General features: G+C 34.9%; 1 protein-coding gene across 1 annotated transcript; it reads left to right on the forward strand.

Annotated features, from left to right (window-relative positions):
- Positions 1-1074: 1074 nt before the first annotated feature.
- On the forward strand, positions 1075-23938 carry LOC149546891 (glutamate receptor 3.2-like). The gene is made up of 6 exons (XM_089791407.1): positions 1075-1375; positions 1476-2755; positions 3165-3442; positions 21231-21262; positions 21384-21781; positions 21865-23938. The coding sequence occupies exons 1-5, from the start codon at positions 1096-1098 to the stop codon at positions 21761-21763; spliced, it is 2250 nt and encodes a 749-aa protein (XP_089647533.1). The 5' UTR covers positions 1075-1095; the 3' UTR covers positions 21764-21781; positions 21865-23938.
- The last annotated feature ends 243 nt before the right edge of the window (positions 23939-24181 follow it).

A 24181-nucleotide genomic window follows, 5' to 3' on the forward strand; every position in this document is an offset into this window, starting at 1 on the left:
TATAACATATTTATTTAAATTAATCCACTCTATTCATTTTATTCTTATATTAAATTTTATTTAATTATAATAAATAACTTCCTATGAATTTATATTTGTCCATTAAACTGTCATAATACATTAATCTTTAATTTAATATTTTTCAATTAAAATTATTTTAATATATAGATATTGATTGAAGACATGAGTCTATAGCACAATGTTAAATCGTGAATCTCTTATCTGATTAATCTAGTCAAACTTAATTAATAAAAATAATAATCAATAAAAAAATCGAAGTTTAATACAATTGCTCAATAATATTGATTTTATTTCTAAAAACATATCGCAGCGAACACTTCCTAAATCCATTGGCAATCTGAAATAAACAAGTAAATGCGTGGCATTTCAATACACGCTTTAGGAAAAACCAAACAAAATAAGAATCTGCATAATCTCTCACGTTTTAAAATGATTTTACCTGACTGATATAGCCTAAATCTGACTGTTGATCCAGTTTACGGACAGTTCATTCAGTCAAACACGACAGCTTTTTAAATGAAATTGTTTCCAATATTAACTTATTGTAAATAATTTATGTGAATCATACTTTTTAGAATAATTTTATAAAAATTGGCAATCAATTCTAAATCTTCCCTTCTCTCTAGTACAGTCTTTCTAAAACTGTTACTATTTATGTTTTACATACAGACATACTGCCATCAAATTTAGTCTCAACGAAGAAAACTACCGGATAAGCTTTTCCTTTATGACAACAATCAGCGTCGTAAATTTTGAATATAACAAAGTTGAGTCAAACTATGGCATCGCCGAATGCTTTTTGAGTGCTAATTTGTTTTCACTCAGGAAAGTCGGTCCGTTTGCATTCCAAGAAACATTCTCCACCTTTTAAAGGTGGTAATGTCAAACTAGTATTAGTGTTTAGAGTAACCTCTACACAGACAAGTTTCCTGCTGCGTATATTCTAAACGCGTGAGAGTTTAAAAGATAAAAGAGAAGACCATAACATTACTTATATAAATTCCTTTCTTCTTTTATCATGTATGTGTTCAAGTTTCAGATTCACTCTTGGTGTGGATTATCTAATGCTCAATAATGTTTCTTGATTGTACTACTTGCGATGTGCGGAGTTTTGGTATAAAACACCTGGTTTTTCTTCTCCTCCTCCTGTCTGTGAAATTGTGTGATGCAAGACCTCCAGAGGTGAGGATTGGGGGAGTCTTTGATTTGGGAAGCTATCAAGGTAAACAATCAAATGTAGCCATACAATTGGCCGTTCAAGATGTTAACAACGATCCCGGCATTCTTAATGGAACCCTTCTTCAGCTTGAGACTGCAGAGATAGGAAGTACTGCTCTCATAGATGCACGGAATGGTAAAATAAAATTCATTCCTTTTTTCTATTTCTTTTGTTTTACGATTTTCCCTTCCAGAAATGAACCTCCCCTAAAACCTAATTGGAATTTGATTTACAGTGCTGAAACTGTTCAGAGCAAATGTGGTATCTGTCATGGCACCAATGACAGCACAAGTCTCCAACTTTGTATCCTTCCTAGCTGATTCAGCACAAGTGCCACTCATTACATTCGCTAACAATGATCCCTCCATGTCTCTAAAACACTCTGCATACTCAATTCAGATGATTGGCGGGGATGCATTGCAAATGAAGGCAATAGCTGCCTTGCTCACCAATTTTCACTGGAGAGAAATAGTGGTCATATATCAAGACGATGAAGTTGGTCTTAGCGGGATTCTAGCTTTAAAGAATGCACTACGAGATACCTCTGCCAGAATAGTCCAAAAGTTTGGAGTATCTGAGGAGTCTCTCAGTAACTTCTCAATGAAAGATATTCAGAAGAGACTAGAAGATGACAAGACTAGGAGCCGTGTGTTTGTTATACATACTAGTTATGGATTGGCCCAGAAAATTTTTCTGGATGCAAAACAATCAGGCATTGTGAAGAAACAGAATGGGGCTTGGATTGTAACAGAGTGGGTGACCAGTTCTTTGGATATTGCAGATGATACAACTATGGATTCAATGCAAGGAGTCATTGGGGTTCGCATAAACATTACACACACTCCCGAATTCGAGAATATCAGTAGGAGATGGAAGGCGAATTTCATGAGATTGTATCCGAGTGTAACTCACTCTGAAAACATTGGCATAGTTGGAGCCTGTGCTTATGATTCTGTCAGGGTAATTGCTAAAGCCATTAATGATCTGTTCAGAGAGAACAAACTTACTGAATTGGAATTTAAGTCTTCTGGAAAATCTTTGACAGATACTTATGTTTTTCAGGAAGGGAATGCCCTGTTTCAGAAAGCAGTTAACACTAACAGCAGTTTAGAGGGAATGATTGGGAACATTACATTCAGCAAAAGTGGGCTTCTTGAAATTCATTCGTATGACATCGTTAACGTAGTCAACAGGGAAATCAGAGTTGTGGGATCATGGATGAAAGAAGAGCTCAAGTTGAAAGAACGGGTAGAACTAGAAATTACTTGGCCAAATGGATCTTCAATAACACCTTCTGGTTTCAGAAAGTTTATTGTGGGAGTACCCCCAAATGTCGTGTTTCCTGGATTTATAAACATTTCAAACAATAACAAAACGTTTGAAGGGTTCTGCATAGCTGTATTTGAAAAAGCTGTGGAAAAGCTTCATTGCCCCTTTGAGTATGAATTTCAGATTTCTGAGAACAGTGATAAAAATCCAAACTATGATGTCCTCGTTGAACAGGTCGCAAATAAGGTACTCACAGTTTCTCTCTGGCCTGTTTCAACCCATGTTTATTTTGATATTAGCAGAGCTACTTTGTTATATGTTCACATAGAAGCGTTGGTTTGGATTGTACTTACTTTTAGTCGATACCTTTGTTCATGGATTTCAAGTAGATAAGGAATAATGTGTCTTTCCACTATTTTAAAATTTTAAAATTAGTACCTTGTTTGTTATTTGTCCGCATTCACAACTTTAGTATCAGCTTGTTGAGTGAACCTGAAAAATTAGATAGGCAATTAACTTTTACATTGGAATGAAATGTTGCTAAAAGCATATATAATCTGCAATGTTATCTATTTCAAAATACTTGGGGAATAATATTTTAGAAAGGGTTTTGTACAAGCTCAAGACCTAATTCAAAGAGCTTGCTGGTGGCCAGACATTTGATGCAGTTGTAGCTGATATTGCAATACTCTCGAACCGCAGCCTAAAGGCAGATTTTACACAGCCATATACAGACACGGGGCTGGTAATCATGGTCCCTATTAAGAATACAAAGTCTTCTGGTTGGTCCTTCATGAAACCCTTTACATTATCCATGTGGTTGACAACATTGGCGTTTATTCTTCTTACTGCCTTTCTTCTTTGGCTACTTGAACGGCATGAGAATGACGCTTTCACAGGAGAAACTGCTAAGCAATTGGAGACATCTCTCTGGTATGTTCTCCTCTACTTTAAATGTCTTATTTATTATATTTTCATCTTCAAGGATTATATGTCGAAAATGTGAGGTTCAATGGTCATCTGTCCATTCTTTTCCCACATCTCTTTATTTGCTAGCTGTTTCTTCCTATATGGAGAACTAAATATCAGTATGAAATGACAAATGCAGACAGCATGTGATGAGAAACAGTGAATAATTTTTTTTGTCTTGCTTTCCCATTGCTGTATCCTTTGATGGTGAACCTTGCAATAATTCACTGTAAACTGATTGTCTTTATTTTAGTTTTGTTCTTTTATACTATTTTATCTGCTCTTTAAACCTAAGATGGTAAGTCAAAGAAGAGAAAAATAGAATACAATACAGTAAGTGAAGTTACATCAGCTGTCCATGTTAAATAATCACAAATTGTCTTTGTGTTATGGCTGTCCGTGTTAAAGAATCACAAATTTTCTGTGTTAAGAAGAAAATGTTTGCATAATAGGAAGGGTGTCAAAATCTTAGTCGCACTCACGAATTGCCTCAAGGGGTACTCTAGTTGATCGTCCGATTTGTTTGAGTTCACCTTTATTTAGGCTTCTGCTGAAAAATATATTTATGCTATGGAACTTATCTATTTGCATAGTAAAACAGTTTTAAATTGTGGCTGGTACGTTTTGGATTGTAAATATTCATGGTTCACTATTCATGCATATGATGTTTTCTGCATAAGTAATTCTTGTAGTTTGACTGTTTAGAGGATGTCAGAAGTGCAAGGGGGATCCCATCTTCACCATAACCAACATTGACCAATGATCAGGCATAGCCTGCTAAGAGAATACTTGTCACTTCACCATCCACAACTATAGTACATAAATCATCCCCGTTAAAATTATATAGCCTGGATCCATAGCTTATCTTAACTGCTTGTTTGGCCTACCATTAATGCATCATCGTGGTCATTGACAGCCTCATATACATCATCATCACACTAAGGTTTGTTTTGTCTCTCTGCTGATGCAGCCTAGCTCTGTTCCTGCGAACTTAATACTTTGTTCCTACTGAAATAGGTCTAAACAGAAAGGAACAAACCCACAACATAGCAATGGACTCAATACTTTGAGTATTCTCTTTTCAAATGTTTTATTCGCTCACAATAGATACATAAGCAACAGGTAAAATCAGCCAGTTAGCGACAGCAGGGTTCATACTTTGCTGGTAATACCATCACTACTTTCATGAAAGACTACGAAGTCCAGATGAAAAACTCTAATCCTGAACCAAAGAATGATAGTTAAGGACAGCCCAATAATAGACCACAAAATCCACCATTCATTGGAGTTGGACAGTTAAATCATTCTTCCCATCTTTTAGAAATTCTTAGCCTCCATGTTTAGACGATTCTAATTTTGTGAACTTCATGAGTTGCTTTTTGCTGATCTAGGTATTGTTGGAGTCAGGTAACTCAAGCCATATTCCTAGTATGTTCTTATTATGAAATTCTTCCTATCTGAAAGGGGGTAAATATCTGCTTACAAGGATTGATATCAAAATCTTCAGACGAGTAGATTAGATGGGCATTGTTGCTAATTTTCTTTCCTATTAAAACGAGCCAAAAAGATCCAATTTTCTTTGGCTTCAATTTACTCTAAACACCTTCAGGAAATCTATATTCGCAATTAAACCATGCTTGCTTTCCCTCCTGATACACCTTTCTCCCTGAGGTAAATCTGCATTTCTTTTCTATTGCTCATTGGTTAGTTGCAGCTGGTGCCTCACTTTTGTTGCACCTAACTACATATGCCTCGCAGAGAGATCAACAACTCCCTTAGGTCTCTTTAAAATAAATCTGGAAAGAAAACTTACCAAAAGATATATTGATGCAAGGTTAAAAGCAAACTCATGTAGAAAACAAATTTTACTAATAGAATTTGGACTCTCATCATCAATGCATCAAATGAAATCAACAAAACTTCTATTCACCACTTCCGTCACCATCTGTTTTGGGGGGAATAGGCTGAACCATACAGCAGTATACTACCAATTTTTCTCCACAGCCCCCAAAAGTGCCTGAAAAACCTTATATATCCCAGTCACTGGTAATAGTCTTGGGCAGTCCATGCCAATAGACAATCTCTGTAGAAAAGAGATCAGCAATCTTAATTGCACCAATAATCATTTTGCACGTAACGTAGTGATTCATCTTAAGGAATTAGTCAACAGCAACCAAAATAGAATCATTACCTCTTTGAGTACAAGCTACTCCTGACACATAATCCATGAGGATCCATTCACAATACTAGAGGTATATGTGATGCAGTGCAAGGTAGGAGAATCCCCAATAAAAATGTCCTAACCCCTGGCAAATAACCACACAACGGAATATAAACAATAACACAAGATCTGATACCAATTCACAACTCTTTATTCATAAAACAACTGATTATAGTTAATGTGTTACGCTGTAAGGCCTTCCCAATTATGGCCAAATACAAAAAAATTATAGTAGTTCTCCAAGATCCCTCAAGATCCAACTCAAACCTAAATAGTCCAGATCTGTAACACAACAACAATCTGGTAGAAACCTCCAAGATCTTAGCTTGTGCTCGCAAGCCACCAAGCAACCTCCTTGTTTCTAAACCATAGCCACTAGGCCTTCTCCAAATTTGCTATCTCAGCTACTCCTCTACTGATGATATAGAATGCTCCAAAGCATGTTCCACAATCATCCTCCAATGATCCATGCTTATCCCATCATGATTTCTACTTCAACACAAGCTCCTTATATAGCTAGCTAAGTCACAAGTCAGCTAGTCAAGCATTTAATTACAATATAGGTCCACCTTGGAATAGTAAACCAAAACTATAACAAACATGGACAAAACTAAATGACAACTTATATTTAGGTCCACACATGAACCAATAAGATTTCCCTCTCTTAACAAGAGCCCATTTCTTCATACAAAATTGCGCAAGACGAAAACCTTACATGTTTCATGCAAAAAACTACTGAAAATCAATACTCGAGCAAAATTGCAATATCTCCTCACTTTGATTGAATTAGAACTTGTGCTTTAAAATGAAGATATAACTTTAGGTTCTCTACAACCCCTTAAGTGCGCAAAGGCTGATTCACTAAGGATAAGTGCACAACTATCTTGAAATTCATGCATAGAAACTTGTCGCTAAAATTGATAGAAATCGATACTCCAGATGAATTGCCATATCTCCCAACTCATAATGAATTACGACTTGTGCTCTTAACCAGAGATATTAGTCTAGGCCCTCTTCAATCCTTGAAATATGCAGCCTCTGAATCATTGCGCAAAATTAGTTACGTCACCCGCAACAAGCATGTAGAAACCAGAAATTACAACTCCAGTAGCAAGGTAAAAACGACTCTAACTCAACATGATAACTCCAATCTCTATGCAATCATGAGGAAAGGTTCCTCAATGTGTCTCCAACACATCCCTAACCATGAAAAGCATAACTCCACCAAAATCCAAGCTCAATGCTCCTGCATTAGATTCCCCAAGTAAATAGAAAAGTATGTCCCATACTTTGATGCCCAAAGAAAGATCTGCAACCAACTTCATCTTTACCAAAGGCTTCCACTTCATCAAAGTCAATAGAAGAAATCTGAAAATCAACCATCTATGCTTCATCCACTGAAACACTAAAATCAAACAAATCTTAGCAACCCAATCAGCATGCTCACTCCCAGGAACAAACTGAACATAATGCTTCACCAAGAATCTCTACAATTGATCACAACCAGCAACAACAATATCCTCAAACATGTACTCCATGTTAGAAACATCATGTATCTCCAAAACCAAGTTAGAAACATGTAAGTTCAAATCCCCAATAAGAACAACATGCAAATCCTCAGCCATGTCAACCACAGGCAAATCAAGAACATATAGATCCGTAGTATCATGTAGATCCAAAACTAAATCAGCAACTAGTGAATCCACACCAGCAACATCAAACTCCACATCAGCAGAAACATCCATATCCTCAATCAACTCAGCAACAACATATGAATTCTGATCTATATCAACAACCATATGCAAATCTTCATTCATAGGTAAATCATCATAATCAACAATCTCATTGCTCACAACAAGATGCTTTGCAACATACAAGTCCCCACCAATAACAACCTAATTATCCACGACGAAGTGCTCTACAATTTCCATGTCAGACTAAACCAATTGATCATGAAAACAAATCTCCATCCCAACATCAACAAGGTTAGGAATATCCTCAGCAATAGTCTCAATTTGCTCTACGTTTTCTACATCAGACTCCACAAACTGATCAAAAAAACCAACTTCTTCCTCGACCTTGCTATGCCATCTTCTCTCTTGAACAAGTCTTCTAACCAGCTAGACAACTCTCTTCCAGATCAGTTGACTCCAGCTCCAGTAACATACAATTTTCTTCTTCTGGTTCTCAACTCATTTAGAAAAGGTAGCATCCACCCAAGCTATTGTCTCATTAATTCTTCTCTCCACTATATTACAGATATTTGCAATCATTTGAGGGTCCAATCCTCTTGGAGCCATCTCCCAAAATCTTCACAAACCTTCTGCAACAAATCCTTCCCACACTCCTTGTGACAACCTTGAATTGTTTGCAAGTCAGATCGCAACCTGCCAACTTGCACGAACAATAAGGAACCAAATCACAAGTCTAGGAACATGGATCTGCAATCCACAAACTCTTTGTGATCATGCCCCAACGAGATCAATCTTTCATCTTTGCAACAATAGATCCATCAGCAAGTCCTCTGCAAGTGTAGGTCAGATCAAAATCTACCACCCCACACCAAGAATTACAAACTAGGATTCTGAAGCAATCGATCCTCAACACAATCACCACCAGATCAAGAACTTCTCAGATCAATCCAAGGCCTTGGTGCAAACTGCCTCAACTTCGGTGATTGGTCTACACACTCAGGAACAACTGTGCTTTGATAATCTTCAACCAACCAGATCAAACCTTTGCTCTGATAAGATCAACCAACTAGCTAGATCAAACCTTCGCTCTGATACCACTTGATGTAGTGCAAGGCAGGAGAATCCCCAATGGAGATTTCCTAACCCCCAACAAATAACCACAAAACGGAATATAAACAATAACACAAGATTTGATAGCAATTCACAACTTTTTATTCATAAAATAACTGATTACAGTCAATGTGTTAGGCTGTAAGGCTTTCTCGGTTATGGAAAATACAAAGAAATTACAATAGTTCTCCAAGATCCCTCAAGATCCAACTCAAATCGTAGCTAGCCGAAATCTATAACACAACAATTTGGTAGAAACCTCCAAGATCTCAACTTGTGTTTGCAAGCCACCAAGCAACCTCCTTGTTTCTAAACGGCAACCACTAGCTCTTCTCCAAATTTTCTATCTCAACTACTCCTCTACTGATGATATAGAATCCTCCAAAGCATGTTCCACAATCATCCTCCAATGATCCACACTTATCCCTGTAACGCCCCGCTCGGGAACCCAAGAGAAATAAACCTAACATGTTACAATGTTTACTGAACTATTTTTTTTTTTGAAGTTTAAACATCAAGATAACATTAATGCGGAAGCAATATGAACATACACAACAAATACACATTTGCAATTACAGATATAGTTTCAATTCCTCAAAGGTTCCTTTATGTTGAGTCACATTTAATAATCTTAAATTAATTAGTTTAAGTTTCAAGTACAATGTCTCAAGATCATAAAGGAATAAAAGATACATAGTCGCATAAGCAAATGCATAAGTATAAACAATACAATGAAAGTACATCCAATCAATAACATCCACTGCACATGTCGCAGGGTATGTGAAAATAGATACTGTACAACAGAATACATGATAACATATATACTTCATCTGAAAAGAAGTCTCTGAGATAAGAAGTAATAATGATAAAGGTACATCTTCTACAACGAACATCCAACAGCTGGCAATGTGAAGGGGAACCCAAATGGTAAGAAGGCACTACCTCCCGACCGCGTGGTTACCTAGTCAGGTTTCTACTCCCACCGTGCAGGGAAGATAATGAACGATCCACAAACGGCTATCAAACATAAAACACTCCTAGGCATGGAATACCTACTAGCCAAAACTATCTCAAAGGTAACACATACTACTCAAGAAGATAAAATAAACCAGAAAGAAAGAACACTCAATCCAATACTGACATCACATAACCAAACATCATACACAAACCAAGTATAAACCAAATACCAAGATCACAAGATAAAGTCAACAAAAGATAATCCTCCTCAAGTCAAAAACCACATGTCAAAAGTACAACATAATGAAACACCAATCATCATCAATGAAAGTAAGTAACCACAATAAACACATCCAACAATAGATACACCACCAACAATAAGTACACCACATCCAATAAGTACACCACCAGAGATACACAAAAACTACAGAGGAGACTTAGGCTACATACTAGGGAGTGTCATCACATGGCTGCTTGAGTTACCCTGGACTGATCTCTTAAGAGACCCCAGACCCTCAAGCGTTGAGTTACCCTGGACTGGTTACTATGAACCCCGGACCCTCAACATCACACATATGGAAACTAGAAAGCCCTCTCAAGAAGACGAGGCACTCATCTCATTCCCATCCTTAGTCTATACAAGCACTAAAGGCATGGGTAGATCAAATATCTCTAACTTATCTTTTTAGTGTGTTTTCCCCCCATAAATTTTAATTACTAGGTTATCACTTATTACATAACTTGCATTAGGTTACCCTGGTACTGACCACTTTGGGTCCCGGACCCCTATGCAAGCCACTCCCAAGTCACGTACCTAGACAACCTCTCCTAAGCACATAAATCCACAGTTGTGTCCCATACCACAACACCCATAAAGATCAAACTTGGTTCCTTAACAGGCAACCTGATAACAAGATGGATCAAACTAAATCCAAATACACATAAATGCTCACAAAACAAATCTCATAAGTATAAACTCCAATTTGAATCACAAGAATCATCATAACATCTAGCCACATAATAGTATCCAAGAAATCTCACAAAACCTCTAGTATACATCCTAGACTGGTCGACATCTAAACAACACCAAAATCCAAAAAGAAATATAGACAGTACATAGAAAACATCATAGTCTCACAGTTGGATTTGATTGATAATATATTGTTGAATTAATGTAAGGTTTCAATTTTCGTTTTCAATATAAGTTTCAATTTGCGTTTCAATGTATGTTCAAGTGTATACGATTCTCAGTATTACTCATACAATACACCCGTGTATTTGTTTGAATTAAGGTTTTAAATTTCCAGTTTAATACATGTTTTCAAGTAAGTAAGTTTTTCAGTTAACCTTCATAATTAACCCTTGCAATTAAACTTATTCTTGTTCATATAATAACATATCAAGACTTAGAAGTAATATTAATCATTTATTAAATTATTCGATTACTAAATACAAATATTTCCCAATTCCATTAATCATTCAAATGGTTAAATAGTAAATATTATTAACCATACCATTGCTGTCGTAGCCTGCGTCAGCAGCGTACGACGCCGGCAGGGGTTATAAAAAAATTTCGTTTTTTTTTTTTCTTTAAATTAATTTTTATTTTATTTTTTTAATTTATTTATTTTATTATTATTATTATTATTATTATTATTATTTTATTTTATTTTATTTTATTTTTTATTTTTTATTTTTTTTAATTTTATTATTATTTTTAACTAAGTCAAATTTCAATAATTTTGTTTATTAGAAGAACAACCCTTCTAATAAATTTAGATAAATTATTATATATGAAAATTTTAAGAATTGTTTTATAATTCTATATTCTTTATTTTATAATATTTTTCTCAACGAACTTCATAACAATATTATTTTAATATATACATATTTTAATAACATTTACGATATTAAACTGATAGGAAAAATAAATTGAACTCTTCAAATTTTCAATCCTAAGATTTTCATTTCCAAAAACAAACCCCTTCCAAATTTAAATTTCTTAATTCCATTTTAATTCAAAACCCAAATTTCAATTTAATACTAAATTTCTTTCAGAAGTAAAACAAGGTTTTCTAAATAGTTTTTTTTTTTAATCCCGATTCCCAGAAGAAATCAAATCGCAAAAGATTTAGAAGAAAAGTAGCAAGATTCATTCAATAAAATTTGAGAAAGCAATTTCCAACAAGCACGAAGAAGACAACGATCCGAAAGTGTTTCTAGAATGGTTCACAAACCCTACCTTGATCTGATGCTAACAATCTGGTGAAACCCTTGCTAATCCGAACCCTTCCAAGCTTCCAAAGATTTCTTTGTTCCCCTTTCCAAAAGTGTGTTCCCTGAAAACCTGTGTGCAATAATGACCCAAAACCCTCTAATATAGAATCTAATTACCTTTTAGGGCTTATGTCCCCACAACTCTAAAATAATAATTACTTTATTTAATTAATTCATTCATGCACAATTAATTTCCCTTTTAATTAAAATTATTATTTTATTATTCCTTTCATGCACGGTAAGTGAATTGTTAAATTACTTTATTTAACTTTCCACTTTACTTTAATAAATTTATAACTTTTTAAATCTCATGTGCACATTATTAAAATATCTTTATTCAAGTTCACATTTTTATTTTTTAATTAATTTTATTTTTAACTCATGCATAATTCATGCGAACTATAATCTTTATGATAATTAAATATCTTTTCACTTTTAATTTCATTTTTAGAAACTTAATTGATAAAAATATTTATTAACTTAAATAACAATAATATTTAGCATTTATTTAAAAATGCACTCTAAATATATTATTATTAAAATAAATAAATATAATCACGTTCTAAATTTAAACTTTAACTTTTATCTCCAATATTTAATTCTCTCTTATTTAATTAATTCATTCATGCACAATTAATTTTCTCTTTAATTAAGATATTCTTTTATTAATCCTTCATGCACTTTAAGTGAATTGTTAAATTACTTTATTTAACTTTCCACTTTGACTTTGCTTTTAAAGTTAATTTATAATTTTAATCTCATGCGTACTTTATTAAAATACCTTTATTCAAGTTCACATGTTTTTATCTTTTAAATTAATCTCTTATATTTAAAACTCATTCATGCGAACTTAAATCTTTTCCATAAATTAATATCTTTTTTTCTTTTTAATATATTTTTGAACGTTTTAATTTGATAAATATTTATTAACTTAAATAACAATAATATTTAGCATTTATTTAAAAATGAACTTTAAATATATTATTATTAAATTAATAAATATTGTTACGTTCTAAATTTAATCTTAAAACTTTTATCTTCAATTTAATTCTTTATATTTAATTAATTTCTCAATTAATTAAATATAATTAAATATTCATAATATCATAATAATTTTTCATTAAATTAAATTATTAATTTAATCTATTAATTAGACTTAATTAATAGAAAATACATCAAACACTCACAAAACAACATACACACAAAAATACTCACGGGTTTTAAAAAGGGTAGACAGTCTGTTACGAGTCCTCCTTGCAGGACAAGTATTATAGGCTTATGGCTAGGATTGGACCTGATCATTATCTTCCCATTCTCACCATTTGAGTATTTATAATAGGGTGCGCTCATCCTGGCAATTCAGGGAAGTCGATGCCCGATACCTACATCCTGCATAAAAGACGAGCATGTACATGTATATAATATATCTAAACTAAACAGACAATGGCGGGGAGTGGTTCATCGTGTAGATCCCGACTAGCAGGTGACTACGACTCCCTCCCTTAACCACATCAAACACGTCAGACAGAAAGATAAAATAAACACACACACCATACACATGCAAGTATGGGGTAAGTATAATAATCACAAATCTAAGATCAAATGCGTACATATAATAATGCATCTCTATCAATACAACATAATCATCATTAAAGACGTCATGTTAACATTTTTATGAAAGAAACCACATTTACTAACTAGGATCATCAAAATACCATTAACAACACATGAATGAAATCAACTAAGCAATAATAACCGATGCATTTGTAATCAAAGTCATGAAATAATATCATAATAATGTAAATCTAGTATCTCTAAAACTAATCAATGCATAAAATTAGCCTAAGGAATTTGACAATGATAACAGAAATGCGAACTAGGGGCAGGCACTACAATCCCATCATGATTTCTACTTCAACAGAAGCTCCTTATATAGCTAGCTAAGCCACAAGTCAGTTAGTCAAGCATTTAAATACAATATAGGTCCACCTTGGAATAGTAAACCAAAATTATAACAAACATGGACAAAACTAAATGACAACCTATATTTAGGTCCACACATGACCCAATAAAATTTCCCTCTCTTAACAAGATCTCATTTCTTCATACAAAATTGTGCAAGACAAAAACTCCACACGTTTCACGCAAAAAACTATCGAAAATCGATGCCCGAGTAAAATCACAATATCTCCTCATCTTGATTGAATTAGAACTTGTGCTTTAAAATGAAGGTATAACTTTAGGTCCTGTACAACCCCTCAAGTGCGCAAAAGCTGATTCACTAAGGATAAGTGCGCATCCATCTTGAAAGTCACGCACAAAAATTCGTCATGAAAACTAACAGAAATCGATACTCCAGGAGAATTTCCATATCTCCCAACTCATAATGAATTAAGACTTGCGCTCTTAACTAGAGATATTAATCTAAGCCCTCTTCAATCCCTGAAATTTGCAGCCTTTGAATCATTGCACAAAATTAGTTATGTCACCCGCAACAGGCATGCAGAAACCAGAAAATACAACTCCAACAGCAAGGTAAAAACAACTCTAACTCAACATGATAACTCCAATCTGTATACAATCATGAGGAAAGGTTCCCCAATGTGTCTTGGACACATCCCTAATCATGAAAAGCATAACTCCGCCAAAAACGTCTATCACTTACAATATGTCCCCGATGCACTCTCCTAGTCAGTTATTCTCTCTTAGATCTCGTGGGAATACAAAGATGGAATCCTATAAGAGATTTTAAGAGGTTGATTTCTAGCAACAACAGGATTGTTGAGAACTTGCAAGCAATGATATTTTTTCTGAAATAAGGTTCAAATATATACCCTACGATCATTTTTTTCAAAGTTCAATCTTTCCAGTATCATTGGTTAGTGAGAGAAGTAGGTGATGCCTTCTATTCAAACCATTAGCTACCATTTTAGTTTTGTCACTCATATGCTGCGATACAAATGTATAGTTTTGTAAAAGGGACACCAATTTAGCATTCTTATGTGATAATTTGGCTTCGATTGTGTTACATCCCGAATTTTGACCTAATTTAAAATATAGCCATTGAGGTTCATGTGAAGTCAGTTGACAGTTTAATCTGTTATAATCTTGCGAAATGGTAAGAAGGCTTGTCATTATAATTTCATGTAAAGATAATATGCTAGATGATTATTTATCACGAATTCAGGAATTTGAAAAGGTGGTTAACCGTTATGAGTATTTATAACTTGTTATGATAACATGATTTAATTATAGAGAATTTCCTTACATTGAAACATGTCGAAGGGGTGGAAGCATTGTCAAAAAATAATTGGGTAGGAGCATTACCATCACTGGGCAAATGGGTTGAGGATCTAGCGACTTGAAACAAGATATATTTGTGGGACCTGCATGAGCTATTAAGGAAACAATATAATAAAAACATAATAATGCATATCTTTAGAGATTGTTTATTAAATTTTATCTTATCATTATAATAAACACTTAAATACGAACACATAAATATAAAAATGAAATGGCACCAATAAATTATAATAATATAATCTATTGATGTCACCAACATATATAAGAACATATTAGAAATATAAAATAAAGTTATAACTCTTCAACTCCTCCTTATTTCTTTTCCTCTTTATTTCTCTTCTTTTCAAATTGAATTAATATTTGAATTTGAATGGTCATCTTGGAATTCGGATAGTTTATAATCTTGAACTGGCTGTAGCCAAAGAGCCACTTTTCTTTATATGTAAGAATTGAGAATTGGGAGAAAAAGGTATTAATTTTCTTTAAGCACTTGACTACCATTTTATTTTAAAACCGACTTCCTCTTAATAGTCTTAGTAATAATCTTTAACCGGCAGGCCAAGAAGATCACCGCTTGTTAATAAAAGTGTGAGAGGAGTCAGGGAAAGATAATCCGCAGACTGGCTATGATTTTACTTACCCTCTTTGCCACTTTCAGAACCTGTCTGCACTTCCATATGCAAGCAGCATTTCTGCCGTTTGGTACTTAGCCATTAAGGAATAGATACTCTGCATTTGATTACGTCTGCAACGTCCAAAGGAGAACAAATTTTCCAACTTGAATTGCAAGTCTTCAGACATAATAAGAATATATATATTTCAGGTCATGGATATTCCTTGCAAAGTTTTTAAATGCATTCATATTTTATAATTCCTTCTTTTCTGAGTGTATGTTCAACTGCAGCCGGCTACATATTGCTAGGACTGAGAGCAATACAGTAAATGCATTCGTGTTCATAAATTCTTCCTTTCCTGATTGGAATGTCCGACTGTAGTCGGCTATCCATTGATAGACAGATTAATTTACAAAACCATGTTGTTGGTCTCTTGCATTATATAGAGTTCATTAAGGATCTTCATAGGATATCTTTGCAAATAAACAACATTTATGAATTCAAATGGTGGCTGTAGAAAACTTGATTTATTGTATCAATGCACATGCTATCACAATTTTCCGAACAAATTCTGAATATTTGTTACACCGAGGAATTCACTGGCAAGATGTCATAGGATTGGTGAAGCAGTGTAAATAATAACAGAATGATCATAATCTTTCAGGCACCTAGGATTCACCTAGCATATAAGCCATAGAATGGTGAAAAGGTGAACTTAACTTGCAAGAACCAATAATGAAATCAGATTTGAATATCTAAATAATGAATAATTAATAGCTCATGCATGATCCCGTTTATTGTAATTTCCTGTTGTCAAGTTGAGAGATATGTCTAGATACCAAGATGCTCAATAGATAACAGATGTTTCGTATCTATTTTGGGTAGGGAGGTTCTTTCTTGTTAGAGATTGTGTGGGGATAAATTGTGGTTTGAGGTTGGGTGGTTAAGCTCCTGACAATGTTTCACCTCTTCTCAAGTTGTCGAACGTACAACAAACAAAGATGAGCTATGCATTCAATTGTTTATCGGAAATAGGTATTATCATTTTTATATATGAGAAGGTGAGATTGATTAAGTTATTTTACACTTAGATGCAAAAGATAGATTTATGGATTGCCTTTCATTTATATGGATAATAAATATGAGCATATTTTCTAAATCTTGAGTTATTGCCATAGTTAAGCAATTGGAAGGAAAAGAATGATACAGTGGTATCTGAAGCCCTAATTGATTCCATGGTATTTGAAGCCCTAATTTGATACAATGGTATTTGATGCCCTAAACGATCCAATGGAAACTGAAGCCCTAAGTGTTATAGTGGTATTCGAAGCCTTAAGTGATTCAATGGTAATCGATGCCCTAATTAATACAGTGGTTTGTGATGCCCTAATTTTATGTAGTGGTATTTAATAATAATCGTCATTTAATTTTGATATAGTAGTATTGAATGATAGTCGTTGTATGATTTTTGTTATAGTGGTACTTGTGGACTAATCTGGGTGGTTGCAGAAGCATTCTTACAATGATTTATCAATTCAAATTCCATGGTAGGTGGATTTCAATTTCTATAATAAATTCATTTGATGATATTTTAATTCCTTAGTTAAGAAATTTTGTTTATCTAATTTTAACTGTCAATCTCTTTCATATGAACGAAACTGATTTAACTATCTTCCTATGAAAATGAAGTAATAACGGTTTTCCTATGAGTGTGTTAGTAGTTAAATAAGATCCGAAAAAACGGGATGTTGCAGATTGATATATTTTGGTGCTTGATTGCCAATCAACAAGATGATTTTTATATGTAACAAATGGTGCCTCCACTATAACTCTTGAACAACAATATACAATTTTTTATCATAGGTATTGGAGCTCTTCTTGGCATCATTTAGCTTCACTAAAGTAGGTATGTAGTTTGCATTCTTGGCTCAACATGCCACCAAAGCATCACACTTGATTGTAAAGATCTTAGTTGTGATATTGCTATCAGGATGTAACTGTGTAGTTCATGAGTCAAACTCATTGCCTCATATTTCATGAGTACTGGTTCAGACAAATCCATCTCTCATGAGAATAAATGAGAACACTTAACCCTCATTGGATCTAGTTGATGCTCACATGTAAAGATCCTCTCAAAATCTAGTAAGGCAAGCATAGGAGCTTCTATCACCTTCCTTTGAAGTTGTTTGAAACTTCTATCAATTGTTGAGTCCAAGCAAAGGACTTCCCTTTTGTGCAATCACTGAAAGGAGAACTTAGTTTGCTAGAATTTCTAATGGATCTAAAAACTTACTAAACCATAAAAAACTCTAATTTTCATATTATTTGGAGGCCTATGCAAGTCGAGTATTCTCTTAATCTTTTCATGATTAATGCTCACTTTCCAAGTAAAGTTTAAACCCAAATTTTCCTTACAAACTTACTTTTCTCAAGATTTAATTCTAAGCATATCAAACATGATTTGAGAGTGCTTCAATTGTTCTTCCATGTTTTGACTCAAAATTAAAATGTCATTAAAATAGATTATGAGAAATTCTCCAATGATGTGCATTAAAAGTGGTAAGAGCATTGGGTAATTGACCTAAGTTACTGATTCGGGTTCTAGGACAGATTCAGGTTCGAATTGAGGATCGTGGGTTCAGGCAAAAAAAATTCTGATTTGAGTTTGTGGGTGGGTTTGCGAGTGTGTATATATGTGTGTGTGTGTGCATTATATATACAAAAATTAAGGGAAATGTGCATAATTGCAAAACTTAGTCATTTCATAGTATGTACTAGGAATATATGTTGTTTCATCATTGATCAATGCCAAATGTCAAAGATAAACATTAAATACCCTCTCATTAATCTATGTTCATGATTGTAAAGAAAATCATACACTGAATTACTAAATTGCAAAAATGAAATTTCAAAACATAGAGTAGTTCATCAAATAATGAAGTTCGAAACATAATGATAAATGGTGAGTGCTTAATAGTTTATCAATGATCATAGTATCAAATGCCCCTCAAGGATCAAATGGGTCATCAAAAAATGAGGGATCAATGACTTCATCCCTGGCTGCAACTATATCTAGATCCTCATCATTGGAACAAACATAAAAATCTCTACAACCTTCTCTTAAACTTGCGAAATGGGCAAACCAAAATGAGAGATTAGATGAGTAAAATGTTTTTTATTAGGATCCTTTTAGAGCTGCATAAAAAAAATATTTAAAAAACATAATTTTGAGTTGTTTTATTTCATTTCTTGGACCCTACTGCTGCAGGTCCTCTTGGGTTCGCACTAGCATGGACCGATACTCTGAAATCTGGACCTTGCCTGGACCCGCACGAACCCAAACCCAAATCCTAGCAGCAGGGTGCAAACCCGATAACGTAGGGTAATTCCAAATGACATCACCAACCATTCATAAATACCATTCTTGGTCTTTAATACTATCTTCCATCCATCTCCTTTTTGGATCTAAATACAAAGGTAACCAATTCTCAAATCCACCTTGGAGAAAATCTTAGTGCCTACCACACAGTCTAATATAAAATCCATTTTATGTAGTAGATACTAGTACTTATTGTGATCTTGCTGATAGATCTAAAGTCCATACACACTCTACATTTGCCTCCTTTCTTAGGTGAGAGTATAGTTGGTGTTACATTAAGGCCCATGCTTTCCTTTCTTAATCCCCTTTCTAACAATCCATTGTTTGGCTTCTTATTTGTCATTTTCTTTTGGAGGTAATCTATATAAGCTTTTATCCTATCACAAAATCAATATGGTGTGTAATACCCTGAGAGGGACGTAAACCCGCTTATATTTATGCTTGTAGAGTTTTATGAAAATATTCTTCCAACAACTTTTACAACTCTAGTGGGCTAAGATACTAGTGCGTGCATGTTTTACCTAGAAGCTGGTGCAGATGCACAGGGGAGGTGGGCAGGAAGCGTGGAGTGTGGCTGCGGGTTCTTGCGGGATGCTTGGGAAAGCATTTGTGAAGCATCCATGTGAATCCATGGAGCATCCATGATTTTTAGGCGCCAAATCACTTAAGTGACACAATATAACATTTGTTTTCTTAGTTTTTTAATTATATTTTGTCTCCTTTTTAGTCCAAACCCCTAAAGCGGCCCTAATATAGGCCATTCATTGCTCATTTCTCTCATCTTGTTTGCAGCTGGGCTCTCTTCTCATTTGGTCTCCATTTTGGCATTTTGAAAGCAAGGTCATTATTCTTGAAGAGGATCATTCGTAGGGTGTCTAATAGCTTCTACATAAATTATAGTATATATATATATATTTAAAAATATATATATTTATATATGGACACACCCAAACGCATTCAAAATCCCCCAAAGAAAAACTCCACATATCAGCACCCCCCACCCGCATCAGCTTCAGAACCAGTACCGGTAACTTAGCTGGTGGGGATTGGATCTCGGTACTTGCTTTTGCTTCGCAAGCATAGAAAATAACAAGATTTTTGGTTTCTTTGGACAATATTTTTGTGTCTCATTGATACAAGTGACAAGTCTAAAACTTCAGATGCCTCTTCAACAGTCCATGGTTTTAAGAGTGCTTTCTTGCCTTCATGCTATATTTCATAAGTATTTACTCTACCAAGATGGATTGTGTTTTAATCATATTGTTAGGGCCTAACACTAGCAAATGCTCAGCATCCATTAGCACCATACTACACAACACTATCCACATAAGGATCAGTTCTGAAAGCACTAAGACAATATTTTCCCACAAGTACACTATGATCCTTCTTCATGAATTAGAGTCTGGAATACAACATGGAATCTGTTATTATTTCTATATGCACCAAAATTTCAAAGAATCCACCATTCATGATCACTTGGCGAAATTGTCTTTAAACTTGCATTTTGTTTGGGAAAATACTTGTTCTCCTTCAATCAGCTTTTGGATTTTCTTTGTTACCAAATATCCAGGTGTCTTGTTGCATCAAGTTTCGTCCTCTCTCTGCTTTAGAGGACTCTTCTTCCTAGGTTACCAATGCCCTTTGGGGCCTTTAGGTGCAATCTATACTCTTGCGGGCTACATTACAAATGAAACATATCAAGGGCTTCCAGTATCCAGATTAATATTGTCCCTATCTCCAAAGATCAAAGGAGGGAGAGGGTTAGAGAATTGAGGAAAGCAGAGGTCTTGCAGAGAGAAAAGGGTTGTGGGGGTAGTCATAAGGACTGATGAAAGGGAAAATTTCTGCCAGTTTCTGCACTGCTTTTACAACCAGATGGGTTGGAATCAAAAGTAATTCTCTGTTGTGTATTTTCAATCAAGGGAGCATAGTTTTTTGTTTAATAATCGTTTATAAGCATAGAGGCCTGATTTTTGTTGTGCCAAACATTATTAATAATTTTTTTTGTCTTTCTATTTACATACACAATCTAGGCACTTACTACAAATTCAACATGTCTAGGAAATCCAAGAAAACATTTCAATGACATTACAAGTATTTGGTTTTTGGTTGGATGATTTGATATTACCATGAAGTTTTGATGATACAGAACTGACCTAGTGACCACTGATGTAACAATATCTTACGTGGGTTGCAGGTTTTCATTTGCAACAATTATATTTGTTCAGGGTGAGTGACCTCCTCATTTGATTTTTTATTGCATTGAACCTTTTCTCTCAGCCAGACTTTGAATATCTCAAGATGGCAACTGATCCACCAATTGGGTATATTTCAAATTTAATGTGTGCAGGAGAGAAGATTATGACAACTCTTGGTAAAGTAGTTTTGATGGTCTGGCTGTTTGTAGTGCTAATACTAAATTCAAGCTATACAGCGAGCCTTGCATCCTATGTCACCGTTCAGCAGCTGTCTCCAACAATACGAGATACAGAGTCTCTGAGAGTAAGCAATATCTTCATAGGCCATATGGACGGCTCCTTTGTTAAAAATTACCTAATGAATGAACTAAAAATCAATGAGAGCAGATTAAGAGCTTTTTCCAAGGCAAAAGACTATGTTGATTCTCTCAGAAATGGTTCTATTGGTGCTGTTGTTGATGAGATTCCATACATTAACATGCTCATGTCAGAAAATTGTGGTGAGTTTGAGATTGTAAGTCGGCCATTCTAAAGGGGAGGATTTGGATTTGTAAGTATATATTCCAAGAGATTGTGCATTTTTATTTCTCTTGGATTGAAATGTGTTCTAACCCTAAGTATGCTGTCTTGTAGGTATTTGCGAAAGGGTCTCCAGTCGTTCTGGAAATGACATCTGCAGTCCTAAATATTACTCAGAACAAAACAGAGCTAGATTCAATTCGAAACAGGTGGTTTGGTTCAGAATCCTGCAAATATGATAAGATTAATGCTTCTCAAGGGCAAGGTGGCAATGACATTGGTAAATTGAGTCCAAAGAGCTTTTGGGGTTTATTCGTTATCTCGTCAGCTGCATATTTCGCATTACTATCCGTCTATTTGGGTAATAAGTTTTGTAAAGGCAGACAAAAGGCGATCAGAGTTCAGCCTATACCTCAGGAAAATCATGTGCCTGCAATTCAATTAGCAGATCTAGATTCAAATCTGGTGCGTTCACAAAGTCATGCCGGTATTAACACGTCTTCCCCTTCTCATCGCGTGAGAAGGACTTACACAGCTTTAGCTTCCCAGGACGTACACCATCAAGAATGGACAAGTTTTAATTCAGCTTAATTTTATTAAGTTCGTGTACACCTGACTTGGTATAGAGAATCTTTGTACATTTCAAGGAGTAACCTCTGTAGACAGTGCCCTCTTGTTTAGAGTATGTACTAATGTTTTCAGTTGCCTCATTCTAATTAATTCTTTCATAAAAAGTAATTTAAGTACTGAAGTTTAAAATTGTTTTATTTTAAAAATAATTTTACAATGATTATTTCTGTTTTTCTATTGGCTATTGGCAATTTAGTCGAGGTTTCATTGTTTTTTCAATTCCAAAAGTACAATATTTTCCCACTCTAGAATTTTTCCGTGGTATGGAAGCTTCTGAAGAAGCCTGGAAACTAGACGCTGGAATCTTCTCGAGGAAACTAGAAGCTCTTGATTAATTGCAGATGTTTAGATGATTCGAACAGAGTATCCGACAGCTCGGAGATCATCTCATCGCTCTCGGAATGGGCGTTTTCGACAAAACATTGGGGGAATTGATGCCCAAAAGAGTGATCTGCTTGTGGAAACCCTCGTCTTCCAGTTGCTCCCCTGCCGTCTCCCCCTTGTGGAGCTCCAGATTTCTGACGGATGATTGGATTGACACGGATCTTCCGGCGACCAAATTCGAGAGCAATATGGAGTACTTGGCGGCTCAGATGCCCGTGGAATGGAGGTACTATTTGTACGGGGTGGAGAACACGGTGACTCCGCAGGCGGGGAGTCTGGTGTGGTGTGTGAAGCCCGTCACCGATCGGATCAGAGGGTACGCCCGCCTCTTCATACGGCGACAGGCTTCAGGCCTTCTCCTGTGAGTAGATTCAAAAGAAGTCCAAACAACAGTAAATCTCATTGAATGGTAGCACCCTCATATTTAGGAATAGGTACTCAAGGGGTAAAACCGCTTGGAGCAAAAGGAAATTCCCAAACACACAAAACTACCAACAAAAGGCATGAATCTGCCTTGTATCTCGTAAAACCACTGTAAAATATAGAAAAAAACTACCGATAGTCAAAATAGCACCGAATAAATCCCAGGAAAAAAATACTGAGCGGCAAAAATGGTGGACAAGATACCACTAACTGGGAGTCCTTTTGTTGTCGCATGGGAAAACATTTGCTGTGATCGGCTAAACAAAGGTACTAGTGGGTATGACCAATACATGTGTTGACAAGGGCGGTTGTAAGGGGTTGTAGGAAAGGAAGAGAAGGCCTGCGAAAAGACCATGTGGCAGGGATGAGACCCCATCAAAAAACTTTGCAGTCAAGCCCAAGGCGTGGGCTCAGAGTGCCGAGGATGTGGAATGTTAGGGCCGGCTTCCAGCCAGCTTGTCAGCTTCCAGTCGGCTCTCACATTTATCAACTAGACTGTATCTGCATGTGCCCAATGGAAGCATAGTTTCTCAATGGTTTGTCACACATAGTTGCTCTTTATCGATTGTCTTTCAAATGAATTAATTGGTGTGGGGTTATTGGGCCAGATTGCGAGATGACAAGAGTGACACAAATCCTGCAAAGCTTCTTCTCTAACTCTTTTCCACCTTCCTTCAATAATTAAAGTGTTTTGACATATTATTAGTTCTTTTTTTTGGCAGGAAACTAATGGAATCACCAAGTTGTTGCATATTAGTTTCACAATCTAAAAATTTCATTGATATACTAATATTTGCAAAATGTTTATTAATTTGTATGATTTTTTAAAATTGAAAAATACAATTTAAAAAAAAATTATATTGGCTTATGATGAAAAAAGCAATGAAAAAATTTAATTTTTTTCAACAAAAATACAACTTTTTTTTCTAACATCTCTATAAATGCAAGCATTAATTGCAATTTTATCTTTTTCTTGTGACGAGTGGATAAACTT

The sequence above is a fragment of the Cupressus sempervirens genome, chromosome 7, assembly GCF_028749045.1.
Source record: "Cupressus sempervirens isolate cs-2001-9-10 chromosome 7, ASM2874904v1, whole genome shotgun sequence".
NCBI lineage: Eukaryota > Viridiplantae > Streptophyta > Pinopsida > Cupressales > Cupressaceae > Cupressus > Cupressus sempervirens.